This window comes from Camponotus floridanus, unplaced genomic scaffold (genome assembly GCF_003227725.1).
Source record: "Camponotus floridanus strain SB8 unplaced genomic scaffold, Cflo_v7.5 scaffold199, whole genome shotgun sequence".
In the NCBI taxonomy this organism is placed as follows: domain Eukaryota; kingdom Metazoa; phylum Arthropoda; class Insecta; order Hymenoptera; family Formicidae; genus Camponotus; species Camponotus floridanus.
Genome location: NW_020229324.1, coordinates 120,001 through 135,276, shown reverse-complemented (window position 1 = coordinate 135,276; position 15,276 = coordinate 120,001). Strand labels below are relative to the sequence as shown.

The 15,276-nt window shown below is 25.0% G+C and overlaps 2 protein-coding genes across 3 annotated transcripts; both read right to left on the bottom strand.

Annotated features, from left to right (window-relative positions):
• Nucleotides 1-7,207: 7,207 nt before the first annotated feature.
• Nucleotides 7,208-10,475, bottom strand: LOC105249369 (tetratricopeptide repeat protein 25). Of its 2 annotated transcripts, none has more exons than XM_025407961.1 (2): nt 10,254-10,475; nt 7,208-7,569 (listed from the first exon to the last, which is right to left on the bottom strand). In XM_025407961.1, the coding sequence occupies exons 1-2, from the start codon at nt 10,389-10,391 to the stop codon at nt 7,270-7,272; spliced, it is 438 nt and encodes a 145-aa protein (XP_025263746.1). In that variant the 5' UTR covers nt 10,392-10,475; the 3' UTR covers nt 7,208-7,269. The 2 variants fall into 2 exon arrangements, with proteins under 2 accessions (XP_025263746.1, XP_025263745.1); XM_025407960.1 differs by lacking the exon at nt 10,254-10,475 and adding an exon at nt 8,023-8,214.
• LOC112637719 lies at nt 8,246-8,767 on the bottom strand. Its single transcript, XM_025407962.1, has one exon. It carries the CDS (start codon nt 8,602-8,604, stop codon nt 8,260-8,262), a length of 345 nt encoding a protein of 114 aa, XP_025263747.1. The 5' UTR covers nt 8,605-8,767; the 3' UTR covers nt 8,246-8,259.
• Nucleotides 10,476-15,276: the final 4,801 nt, after the last annotated feature.

Sequence of the window (15,276 nt, the reverse complement as noted above, 5' to 3'; positions counted from 1 at the left end):
ATGTCGGGCAACAACATTATTTACATGCATATACGCGCATGAAAATTATCATTTTAATATAATATATATAATTTTAATATTATATAAAAAATTTAATTTAATTTTAAATTTTCTTTCAATGTGTATTTTGTATTTACTAGAGATATAATAATAATTTTAATTTTCAAAAAAATATTCTCAGAATCCATAATTTTATATTTTCAATGGAATTTGTTTCAATAACTGTAACTTTTAATTTTAATAATTCTGTTCAATTATTTATAAGTCAAATAGTATTTATACTCTATACATATATGCATTACAGAAATGTATCTATATGCACACACGAACACACACAATCAGGAAAGAGATAATTTTCTAATATATATATGCACATACGAACACACAATCAGGAAAGAGATAATTTTCTAAAAAAAAGAGTCAATTTTCATTTGCTCGTCCGAAATAAAAGTTTCTTAATTTTCAAATTTTGTGTATATATGTATGATTATATGTATAACGTTTCTTGCAATCAAAATGTCTATTAACGATCTCAGAAGTTGTGTGTTTATATGACATACGTATTTATTACAATGTCGTGAATCAAGTGTTGTTAATCTTTGGAGGTTTCTCGAAACAATAAGAGCTCATAACAATGTGTCCCTACATTACTTCTCACGTTATACAGAGTGGATAAAACATCGATTTATTCAGGTTAATTATTATAACGGAATATACATTTATATATAATTTGTGATATATCTTCATACAGAGAGTAAGTCATTAAGAATTCAGTACTTCTATATACTTGTCCTAATTTCTTCTTTACCATTAATCTATGGTAAAGACAACGCGGTGTATTAATTTATCCGTTTATTCTTTCTAATAGAATAATATTTTTGTAGACATCTAAGATAAAAAGTAATATCATGATTCTAAAATTAATATTAAGTAGCGGTTTAGCATTCATCGCCGTGGCAAATTTTATCCATAATCAGACAATTCAACTCTCCAATCAATCAAGCTATGTAGTACCAAAACATTATAACATCATGCTTACATCACACATTTAAAATCATACTTTTTTCGGTACATGCAGTATCAATATTGAGATTTTTAAACCAACGCGAAGCATTAAGTTGTATTCGAAGACAGAAATAACTAAGGTAATAGTGTTTGACGATCCACCTAAGATCATTTACAAAAAACCGATCAGTTATGAACCAATAAAAACTATATATGAAAATATGATTTTCGAGTATGTTTTCATCTATACGCTATCAGAAAATTACACTGTGCAATTAACATTTGTCAATACCCCACTTAATATTGAAGGCATAATAACCTTTTACCACAGAAATGATCAATGGTAAGTAACTATTAAAATATTAAATATATAGCAATTTCAACAAGTTTGTTAAAGATCTAATCGAATTTTGGTATGTTGCATTCTGCTGATTAAAAAATTTTCTAAAAAGACATTTTGTATAAATACTTATTTGAAAAATTTTCGTTTATAATTATATCTTTTTAAGATATTAGTAACGAGTTTTGTAAATTTTGCTATTTATTATTACCATTATTATTACAATTATTGCAATAAATTGCAAAGAAATTAATTTAATTAAAATAAGTAAAATAATTTTTTTCAATAATATGCCCCACAATCTCGTCGTTAGCAATTCGACAAATTCAAATATTCCGACAGTATTTCGAAATGTTTTGAAGTTCTGAATAATTATGATTAACAAGGAGTTATGTCTATCACAATAACAAGAATTTTTTTTTGTGTTTACTTATAAAAATTGTTTATTTCAAATTTGAAATGTTAACATTCAACTCTTTCTTCTATCTCTTTTCATCTCTCTTCTTATGTTCTGTTTATTTTCATAATATTAAACTTTAGAACAGAGCTGTCCACGTTTTGCACATTTCGGCCGATTTCCGTGATCAACGCTTATCGCTCCCATTTACATCTCGAGATCTTGACAAGGAGCCAGCTAATATAATAACCGATAATATAATAACCGTAACTAATTGTAAGACACTTCAGGTATGGCGCATCTATAACGCGTTCCCTATATCCCGTCTGCCAAATATCAATATTTTATTATTAATGTAATTAATAATCGGAAATTGAGACTTCGTTATACATTTTGAATTAATTATTTAAAAAGATTTTAAAGAACTCGCGTATTTTTTTAAAGTATTAACATTTGATAAGATTTGATTAGGTAGATGTAAAGTGGTTTAGTCAGATAGAAGTAAAGTGTCGCACGTCTTGTTACGGTTGTTAGCTGGCTCGTTGTTAAGATATCGAGACATAAGGGGAGAGGAAGGCGATGATAGGCGTTGACTCACGGAAATCAGCCGAAATGTGCAAAACGTGGACAGCTCTGCTTTAGGAAATTCATTACTAATATTTTAAGAAACCTATAACTCAAAATTTGAAAGCAACACACTATTTTTGCTATAATATTCGTTAATAATTAAAAATATATATTTGTACCTTATCTAATAAATCATCACTATATTATATAATTTGTTTAAGGTACATAAAATTATGCATTGAATAGTTGAATTAATAAATTAATTAAAATTAAGTTCTTATTATAGTATTCTTTTTACATTGATATTTTTTCAGTTCTATGAATATATATATATATATATATATATATATATACATATAAAATATTATATATATATATATATATACATATATTTATATAAAAAATATATATATATAAAATAAATTATATTATATATTATATTATATATTATATTATATAAATAAATTATATTATAAAATAAATTATATTATAATTAATATGTTTCATCTTTTAAATATCACTAATTGTTTAAGACTCGTGAGATTTGTAAACTTTTTATAATCATTGATTTAGAATAAATACATTTCACAATTTTCTTATACTATCTACATGTATATTTTTGTTACATATTCTTTTATATTTATTTTTATTTCTTTTATATTTAAAATATAACACGTATATATGTGTGCGTGTGCGAGTACACGCATGCACGATGAAATAGTGTTTTGTTTTAAATTATACGATTGAAAATTAAATCATATCAAATTATAATATAAGAAATAATATTTATTGATAATTGATTATTTTCTAATAATTAATATAAATACAATCTGTTTTAGATGAGGGAATTGAACAAAATTAGCGAAAAAATCGACAATATAAAAAAACATATTTTCATTATTCAGAGCAAGGTACAAATACGCTTCTTCGAAATCGAAAATCAAATGAATTACTTTCAGAGTTTTATAGTAACCGATTAATAAATGTAACAATTTTTTTTTACAACTCGCAGATACATATCTATCTATCTTACAAATAGTTTTTTAGTTTGAAGATTTATACTTATTGATTTATTATTTATATTTAACTGCATTAAGAATATTCGATTCATTTGTATGCTTTTACGTGTATATTAAAATATAATTTATGGCTTGCAGTTTACCGATGTTTAAATTTCTTTATAAACATGGAGTAATGCAAAGAGAATTGATAAAGTTTATAATTATTATATATGAATAAATTAAATTAGATTATATTGTATATTAATAATTATAAATATATTTAATAAGAAAGTATGTAGCTGCTAAATTTTGCATTACTATATTATTATGCACTAGACAATGTATTATCTATTTTAAATTGTATTTTTATTTATTTTTTTTCTATATTCATAATATTTGTAATATTTTTCTTAATATTTTTTAATTTTATTATTTCAAATCAAATTTTTGATATCTATATAGAGATTAGTAATGCATATTAATATTTAAATCACGTTTAAATTAAAAATTTAAAACATTTTGCTATTCTTTAATATTTACATATACATACAAGAATATATATATATATATATATAAAATATTATATATATATATATACATATATTTATATAAAAAATATATATATATAAAATAGATTATATTTAATGTTTCATCTTTTAAATAGCACTAATTGTTTAAGACTCATGAGATTTGTAAACTTTTTAGAATCATTGATTTAGAATAAATACATTTCACAATTTTCTTATACTATCTACATGTATATTTTTGTTACATATTCTTTTATATTTATTTTTATTTCTTTTATATTTAAAATATAACACGTACATATGTGTGCGTGTGTATGTGTGTGTGTGTGAGTGCGCGCATGCACGATGAAATAGTGTTTTGTTTTAAATTATACGATTGAAAATTTCAGAGTTTTGTAGTAACCGATTAATAAATGTAACAATTTTTTTTTACAACTTGCAGATACATATCTATCTATCTTACAAATAGTTTTTTAGTTTGAAGATTTATACTTATTGATTTATTATTTATATTGAACTGCATTAAGAATATTCGATTCATTTGTGTGCTTTTACGTGTATATTAAAATATAATTTATGACTTGCAGTTTACCGATGTTTAAATTTCTTTATAAACATGGAGTAATGCAAAGAGAATTGATTAAGTTTATAATTATTATATATGAATAAATTAAATTATTTTATATTGTATATTAATAATTATAAATATATTATATATTAATAAGAAAGTATGTACCTGCTAAATTTTGCATTACTATATTATTATGCACTAGACAATGTATTATTTACTTTAAATTGTATTTTTATTTATTTTTTTTCTATATTCATAATATTTGTAATATTTTTCTTAATATTTTTTAATTTTATTTCAAATCAAATTTTTAATATCTATATAGAGATTAGTAATGCATATTAATATTTAAATCACGTTTAAATTAAAAATTTAAAACATTTTGCTATTCTTTAATATTTACATATACAAGAATATATATTACATATACAAGAATATATATATATATATATATATATATATATACACATATATTTATATAAAATATATATATATATAAAATAGATTATATTATATTTAATATGTTTCATTTTTTAAATATTACTAATTGTTTAAGACTCGTGAGATTTGTAAACTTTTTATAATCATTGATTTAGAATAAATACATTTCACAATTTTCTTATACTATCTACATGTATATTTTTGTTACATATTTTTTTATATTTATTTTTATTTCTTTTATATTTAAAATATAACACATATACACTTGCGTGCGTGCGTGATTTATTTACACACATACGCACGCATGCAAATTAATTTGCGCCTACTATATAAGCAATTAATCATTTTTTCGAATAAAAAATAAATTATATAATCATAAATCATTTTTTCTGTAATTTGACAATATACAAATTAAAAATTTAATTTATTTGATCATATAAAAATCGCTGTTTTCTATTGGACTGATATATATATTAATATATATAGTGAGTTATTATTAATATATATAGTGAGTTGTTGGTAGTTCATATGGATGTACACTGTGCGATATTTAATTACCGGTTAATAATGTATTTTTAATATTTTATTCTTTCTCTTAATCTTAATAAAATTCAGTATGTTGTCAGAGATCAGAAAGCTCAGTGGTTTTGATATCAGATTAATGTGTCGCCCGTTTTTCCTATGATGCACATAATAATTATGTATAAAATAAGGATACATAATAACAATATAATAATAAACATTATTCCTTGATGTGATGAGTCGTGATTAAACTCAGCTTTCCTTCAGTTTGTTCTGCTCAGTATCTAATTCTCGGTTCATATATCGCAAAATAAATGATATTTGTTTTATCAAAACTGATAATTGCTTTATCTTAAATATGTTATTAATCGTAAACAGAATAAAATACCTTAAATATTCATTTACTATGACTAATAACTACAGAAAACTATATAAATCTGATGAAATTATTGTTATAATTTAAAAATTAATCGCAAATCTTTTCAAACAGTACACAAAATTATGTGCTAGTAAAATAAATTCCACAGATTAACAGTGTACATTTAAGATTTGTCGATATTTATTTAGTTGTTTAATTAAAAAATATGTTGATAGTCAGAGTGAAGTTTCATATCTTGAGAACACAATTGAATAACGTTATTTTAGTTAAAGTGCAAATAAGATTGTGTTCATGTGAGAAAATATAAAACAATTGCAAAATCATATGAATCAAGAAAGTTTATTAAAAATTTAAAATATAGTAGACTCTATAGTAGACTCTTGCCATTATGGGAGGAATGAACATACTGTCAGGGTTTAAAATCATTGAACTATTCTCTTAGCAATAAAAATTCTTCTTGGTGGCGAGTATATTATCTGGGAAAAGAAAAATTTAAAACTAAATTTTTGAAATTTCTGGCTTGCCCTGGGAATTCACAATTTATCAAAGACTATTTAAATATAATAAAAAATGATAGTACAACATCGATTATGTTTTTAAAAGATTTTTCCAATCAAGATTATATTAATTATTTTCTTTTTACTATCGCGAAGCATGCGAGGAATCCTGAAATACTCAATTTCACATTACATAATCTTGAACATATAAAACCTAAGTAACACAATTTTCTCTCCGTAAATATATATCTATCATTCAACAATTTATGTACGTTTTAATAAATGTATTGTTTTACTGTTCTAGACAAATCAGCGAGTATGTAGCATTTATAGTTATTATTAATCATGTGTATTCCACAAATGAACTCCAAAGGATGCTCCAAAAATTGCATGTTCTTATGTATATATATATATATATATATATATATATATATATATATATGTAAAATAAATAACCATGATGCGACATCAATTGCTGTTTAATATCATCAAAATAATCTGTTTTAGATAAATGACTTCTTAACAGATAAATTTTTTAAGGCAACGCAAGTTGAATTAAATGAATGTAAGAAATTATGGTTTTTTGTGAAAGAAAGAAATACGAAAGTAAAGGTAAATTTTATGAATATCATTATACTAATATTTCATTTATTAATTATTGATTTTTTTGTTTTCATACAGAATATATTAATGTCACATATATTAGTATCCCAAAATAACAAGCAGAAATTAATGTCATTTAATTTTTTTTATAAAATAAGTATATTTTTACTTCTAATTTCCGAAAATATATTATTTTGGAAATATATAATTTTTCATGAATAAGAAAATGGAAAAGACTGAACGAGCAAGCGATAGCAAAAGACAAAGTGTAACAATTATAACGTTGATACAAATCTATCTATCTTACAAATAGATTTTTAAACATTTATATTTATTCATTTATTATTTATGCTTAGTTACATTAAAAATATTCGATGCATTTGTGTGCTTTTACGTGTGATTGTTAATAAGAACGCACATTAATTCTTACGTAACACGTTCTGAATCGCGTCTTTCGCCTTTTGAACACCTAGACGAAATTGATCGAATTCTGGACGAATCCTCATTCCGCGATAATAATACATCAAACTCATTTCGAAATCACCTAGATGGTACAGAGCCTCTGCCTTGCAGTACACAGCTTTCGCATTACTATCTTTCGGATTCAATCGTAAAGCTGCCTCAGCGTCGTCCAGCGCCTTTTGTGGATCACCCAGTAAAAGATGACATTTGCTTCGCGCTATTAAAGCGTCCTTGTCATTGGGATTCATATCCAATGCCTATCAAAATAAATCCTTGAATTATTATAATATCTTTATGAGAATTATTATTATAATATTGACAAAATTATTATTTCGAAAAAGAGATAGAAAGATAAAGAGAGAGAGAAAAACAAGGAGAGAATATTAAATATAAAAAAATAATTATTATTTATAAAAATGATTATTATTACTTATTACTGATTATTATTACTTATTATAATTATTAATATTTATTCAAATAATTATCAATATTTATTAAATTTTATTCATTATTTGTTAAGTCAATTTCATTGCTGCATAAATTATTATAATCGATTTAACAATATCCGATTATATGGCTGCACAAACGTCACGCGATTAAATGAACGTAAATGATACGTGAATGAAAAACAAATATCTCAATCTCGCTTTGACTACGCGCTGTAATTAATTCTGACAAAGTCAGATAACGGAGTGAACTAATTAATCAACCTTATTAATGCAGCTGATAGCGACATTGAAATCACCGAAGCGCATTTCGCGCAGACCAAGCGTTAGCAACGCTCCGGGCTCCGTCTCCTCCGGGATTCGCAGATCTCTGCTGCGATCTTGACGTTGCTTTATCTTCAGAGATTGTTTTATGTCCGTGCTACCCATGTTCACGGCAGCGGCCCGATCTTTATCGGTGTATACCTCTTCCTGTCGACGACCGTCGCCGTCACATTGGCGTCATGTTTTCCTCGACTTCTGAAGCCTCATCTCCGATTCGACGCTGGCGATATCAGACCTCTCCCTTTCGATCTTGTCATTATTCTTCTTTTTTCTTCCGTCGTAGCGAAAATTGTCCTTACGATTGTCACTGCCGTTTGTCTTGCTCGAATGCGTCTCCTTGTTCGAGTCCTCGAATTCTTCGACGTCCTGTTTCGAATCGGAGCCAATTTCCATGCGTGTTCGCACGTAACTTTGTAACAAATCGTGATGATGCAACCTGGGATTCAAAATGTCCATGACGTGATGTTCAACTGTGCTCGCTGCAACATTCTCGGCCACATCTCGCGATAGATCGTCGTTCATTTTCAACGCTTGTCGATTTTTTTTGGTCGATTAGAATATTGTATTGCAGTGGGTCTAACTTAAAAATATACTGATTGTTTCTCCATTCATATGTTTCTTTTCACGTAACTTCGGAAGACAAGAGATACACCTCGCGTTTAGGAACAATAGCTATTTGTCTACGTGCTAAGATACGTGTGCTTGTCGACACCTCGAAATAGGTCGCTCGTTTCCTTAGAAACGGGTAACAACAGCCAACAGTCACAAATATCTATGGATTTGTTCTTTGTAGCTGAAGATTTATTATTTTTTTTTCTCTCTTTCTATCTATAATTTTTAATATATATAAAAAGTTTAGCTACAAAGACTAAATCTTATTTGGCGATTACAAAATATGAAAAAATATGTATATAAGATATTCTTTAACATTCCATATTCTTAAGAGATGAAAATAGATTACATAATCATATAATATTTTTTTAAAAGGCGCGCATCTTTTCTATATTATAAATACTTTTGTCCGCGACAAAATTCTGTGCAAGAATTCTATGCTAAAAAACTTATACAAGTTTTTAAGTTTTTTATTTTAAGATAAATATTTTTGTATCTGTTTTTTTTCTACTTTTAGGTTGAAAGGATTTATTATGACAGTGACAGATGACATTGCACATTTTTTATCGTACATATAAACCTAAATAGAAATTGATAATTTACATAATTTTATTTTAATATGATAATAGAGATTTATCATGCATTATTATCGTAAAATAATAATTAGCTGCATATACCATGATCTAGCTTATCATATCATGAAATATATAAAACTATTACGTTACTGTTTTAATCGCTGTTAAATTATTGATATACAACATTAAATTACTGCTATACAATTTAGATCTCTTTAATAAAATTGATAAAATTAATTTTTCTAATTATTTATTATAATAACGAAATTAATTTTATTAAAGAGATTGAAATTGTATAGAGATACATATTAATTTTTAAAGAATTTGTTACTTACTGCAATATTTTTTCGAGCTTGACATTATATTATAGAGAAATTTATTAAATATATAAAAATATTAAATTTTTTTAATTATAATGTATCATTATAAATGTAAAACTACACAAATAAACTACTAAAATACACTACTAAAATAAATAATAAAAGTGTATAACATGTAATATTTATGTATACTTAATATTTATATTTTATTTTAAGTTATACTTAATATTTTTGTATTATGATTTTGTATTTCCTTCTCTCTTTCTTTTTCTTCTATATAAATGAATCAAAATATTAAAGATATGTTAAGTTACATTTGAAATCATCGTTATTTTCCTAATATTGCTCAATTGTTACAATATCTTTAATCTCACAATTTTTAAAAACCTTCTAAATACATGCACATATATTGAGAACACACATATCTTATATCCAAACCTTATACCACATCTTACATATACCCGCATACCTATCATACTATTATATTATTCAAATAAAAGATAAACATAAATTTTTATATAATAATTTGTTTTAATAATTAGTTTTTATCTTCTTTTTATTTTTTATGACAAGTTTACTTTCGTTCCAATATTTTACTAGAGTTCATGGAGAAGCAGAATATTAATAGATAGTTTATTAATACATACATATTTGCAAAACTTACTTGATTGTACAGAAATATGGCTTTATTGTAATTTCCATTTTTTACATGAACAGTTGCTTCGTTTACTAATAATGTGTTTCGTATAATAAAGGTCCGCTTTATCCGTGTTGTTGATTGTTTTTTCGAATGATGTACCATATTGCCTTGATACTTCTACGATGTCCGTTCGAGCGATAAGTTTCGAAAATCACTCAATTGACAAATATGATAATCAAGAATCTAAAAATTCTATTATGATAAGTGATAATATAATGATAACATAAGAGAATTAATTAATCTATGTATAAGTGTAATAATAAAAATATAATAAAAATTAACAACTGGAAATTGCAATCGATGATGCCAATGAAAAGATTGACAGCAAAAGAGTTCAGAAAAAAATTTTTAATTTTAAATTTTAATCCTAAGAGTTAAAAAGTTAAAAATGCAGTTTTGATCATTTACATTTTTACTAAAAAAAGAGAGAGAGAGAGAGAGAGAAATTAGCGCAAAATATACTTACGATTTTGCAATATCACTTATATAATAATAGTTGAAAATTACGAAAAATATGTGCAATATAATGTGATTGATAATTGTTATAAATTATTTTTTATTTAAGTAGAAACATGACGACTAAAATTGAAGATTATAAAATACACGTATCTCATTCCAATCGCGTTGCTGCCTCGCGTCTTCAAATTCCCGCAACTTGCAAGGAAAACTTTTGCGTCCGTACTTTTTGCACTGTCTCCCTACCTATAATGCATTAAGAAATAATCGATAAAGAAACGCAAGAGAAGGATGAATAAAAAGAGAATAACTAGACCATTTTTATTCTTTACCACTACTATTATGTCTCCGATCGCTAACGGAAAAGCTATTATAATGGTTTGCATGCTTCCTGTCAATCCATTATTATTATCCTTGCTCGATTATTTGTGTCATTTAGTCCGGAGAGGAACGCACGCGATCTGCATATATTGACTGATTCCTCGTACTGCCTCCCCGTAATATTCTGTAAAAACAACGAAGATAATTACTCAGAACAAAACAATTCGTGAATCACGAATAATCATCGGAAACTAAAAGCATGAAATGTTCCGTGACCTAAGAATAATATGGTATGTCATGCCTCGACCGCATTATTTGTACACTCGATGAAGCTTTTTCAATAGACCTATAACAATTTTTATCTCTCAATAAGGGATGTCAATGCATGTTTTCTGAAAGCAAATAAGCCTAATTGCATGTCATTCCGAAGTATTCCACGATCCTTTGTATGTATTCTGAGAATATTTTAAGAAAAAAATCAATATTATACAATACCTTCTTTGATATGTCTTCCTTAAGTACAAATATTAACTTTAATAACAAATTTGTATGAAAAAAATTTTTGCTACTATAAATTAAATAAATAATGTCTTTTATATTTGAAAGAATCCAAACAAATGTGTGGATTAAAAAATTCGATCTTCCATAAAATTCCATCTTTCATAAATTCAATCTTCGTATTCAATCTTTGTATTAAACAATATTGAATTCTTTTAATGTACGGTAATCATGCTCATATCAAAGTTTGCAATGTTATATAACGTTTAGGATTTAGAAAAAAAAATTTCTATATATGAATCAAGTGTCCAGATCCTGGTATGAAAGAACGTAATCTACTTACCCCATGACACACTTTATAAGGGCGTGTGTATGGATCGGATCGAACGGATTACATTGGTTCGGAGGTTATCAGTCCAGAATGTACAACGAAATTTACGTTAAGAATTAATTCTCTGACTGGTTATTATAATATATATTCGAGAGCTTTCCAAAACACTATAATTAAATTAATTTTCATTAAGTACTTTCCGAGTTATGAAACTTGAAATTATTTCTTAATTTTACATAACCATAAAATATCTTGTAAAATATTTTCATTATTTTCCGAAAAAATCCCTGGGGAAATTAAAAAGAAACCTGTATAATTAATAATTCTTTTTTCATTAAAGAATCACTATATTATTATCATTATATTATGTTATCATATTATATTAATTATTATAATTCATGATAAAATGAAAAGCTTGCTTGTGGGATTTCCACAGTAGAATTCAATATAAATTAAAATGCTCTCTCTTTATGATGTAATGTTTTCTTAATATAAGTACGATAAATATAACATTGTAAAAAAATAAATCGCTCATTCTTTTATTTTTATGGTTAATTTTTATAGTCACGTAATTATCCAATAGACATATCTTAAAAGTATTTCTATTTGTATTACATGATGCAGATATGTTTTTATTAAATGCTAGTATGTGTATGTGAAAATAAATAAATATATTAGTTTTTCCCTATTTGTTTTCATTTATAGAATTAAATTTATCATTTTTTTAATAAGAGAGAATATATAATAAATCAACAAATAAAAATAAGAAACACTAAGCATTAGGAACACGATTAAAAATTATTTGCAAGTTAATAAATCAATACATTAAATCTAAGTAATTAACATTTATAAATTGAGAGAGATTTGTTTTATTAATATTAAAATTTGTAAAATATTGTATAATATAGTTTTATATATCTTATTTTTATTGGAACAAAATTATATACGTTTATATGCAAAATTTAGTGTCTAAAACTATGTGCAATTGTATACATTGCCTTAGTATATAGTCTAATTTAATCTGTTATAATCATATTTCTGTTAAAAAATTCAGTTAAAATTATGCTTTATGGCCAAGGAGATGTAATACAATTCAATGAATACATTTTTTAATATATTCTTTCGATAATTATAACATTTGAAATATTTGAAAAATTCGGATGAAGTTTACTTTAAAATGATATAGTTATTATAAATTTTGTGACAAAAATTTCTGGCAAAGTACAAGCTAATTAAAATATATTGGATGGAAAATTATAATATTTTAAACCAATATAATACATACGATGAATCCTCTTATTAAATGCATGAAATTCCTTCGAATAATGATTTATAAATAAATTTATTAGTAGACATAGATATTCATTAGTAGATATCATCTCCGATTACATCTTTAAAATATTTCCTACAATCTGTAACAATATTTTTTAAATATAAAGATTATTAATATTTAGCTGAACACAAAAATTAACAATATATTTGAAAAGATTATTAATATTGAGCTAAATACAGAAATTTATACAGAAAGAAAGGACATTCTTGTTTTGAAAATATCTTTAGTTTTAACACGGAAATCTTGAAATAAAATTATACCGCATTAATTAAAGAAAACTTGTTTGAATGAAGTCATTTTATATAATTGAATTAGGACAAATATATTCTTATTCTTTTTAAGATTTAATTTTCTTGAATGGAAAGCAGACAATGCTAGATAGAAAATAACACTTTTACATCAAAATTTATAATTTACTTAAAGTAGAATTAAATAATTATATATTCTTGAGATGACAATTACAATTGAAATAAGACTATAATATTATTGAAATGTAAGATTAATAAATTTTTCTAAGAAGAATTATAAATTGTTGTGTATATACGAAATAATGAACGCGTTAATTTAAGTATACAAGTTTTGATTTCACTCATTTTTTTTCTGTATTTTATAATTGCATATAACTTGCTAAAACTTGCGAAAAGATAATACCATCAAATACTTTGATTTTTATACATATTATAGTGGATAGAATTCTAAATATTCAGTCCGCTTTAAAACATATTGTTCTTCTAGCTTTTTTTTTTGGAATGGAACACTTCATCTTTTTTGCCTTTAATATGACTACACTATTGTCAGAAGATTTTCTTTATTTCTGCCAGTTCTTAAATAGCTATTGATATATGACTAATTTTTGAGTGCAATGAGAAACTTATATTTTATAATTTTATTATATTGTAAAGTACGTGCATAAGAGAGAGAAAAGAAAGGTCTTTTTCCTTCTCCTTTACTCTATAAAGATTCTAATATAACATAAACTAATTTTTATTTTTTTAATAAAAATTGTTTAATGTTTTAACAAGTAGCTATTGATCTCTTATAAGCGATAAGCGATTTCTCTTTTTTTCTATAGTTGTATGAAAATAACACACAAAAGAAAAATAATAAGTATATCTTTAAATTAGCCCCTTTAAATTACAATACATTATTCTAATCCACAATAACAAATTCATAAAACCAACGAAGGTTGAGAAGAATGACGTATCGCAAGACGTTAAAAATATAGGGACACAGTCAAGCACCGTGTCACGAATATCCTAAATCCTATGTTACATTATCATTACAAAATCACGCATAAGGACTCGATTTATTACAAGGCTACGTGGAAATTTTTTGATGAGACAAACAAGACTATTTGTTAAAAACGATGTACTTAAGATTGAGGTCACTTATGACTCCAAGCCAAACAAACTGACTCGCTTTCCTATAGTGTATTAGCAAAATGTGAACATGAATTAATATTTAAATTATAACGAGTAGCGCCGTAATTTATTCTTGATTTTGAAGTAATTTGACGATTAATTTAGTTGAAGTAAACAATAAGATTGTAGATGTGAAGCTAAGTTTCGATTATTACAATGTATTCCGTTTGGATAGAAATATTGCAAATAACGATAATTTACATGGAAATGGCGTATTAATAGCAATTTATAACAATTTGTAACAATTTATTTTATTGCGCTTTAAATGTAACTGTAACATGTGTTGAATAACTTTTTGTTGATGTACAACTAAATTATAAACACATGTTATTGACTCTTGTCTCTTAAACTAAGATTCTTCTGTTTATGATTCACATTGCCTCTATGCTGAAAAAATGATGACAATGTTACTAAATACTGATAAATTAATAATCGGAAATTACAACTTGATTTACGCATAATAATTGTAATTATCTGTAATGCTTGTATTTACTGTCATATGAATGAACAAGCAATTCTTGATGTTCGTAGAAGATTTATATTTTCCTATTAGAAAAATAACAATATCGCTAAAAATCATTGGAGGAAAGCAGAAGAAAAGTAAATTATGAATATAAGGAGAATATA

Bases quoted from the DNA above. Each gene is read 5' to 3' on its own strand.
- LOC112637719 (XM_025407962.1), bottom strand. From the start codon at position 8,604: ATGAACGACGATCTATCGCGAGATGTGGCCGAGAATGTTGCAGCGAGC.
- LOC105249369 (XM_025407960.1), bottom strand. From the start codon at position 8,187: ATGGGTAGCACGGACATAAAACAATCTCTGAAGATAAAGCAACGTCAA. The intron at 7,570-8,022 runs GTTGATTAATTA...TTATTTTGATAG, and splicing joins CTATCAGCTGCATTAATAAG to GCATTGGATATGAATCCCAA.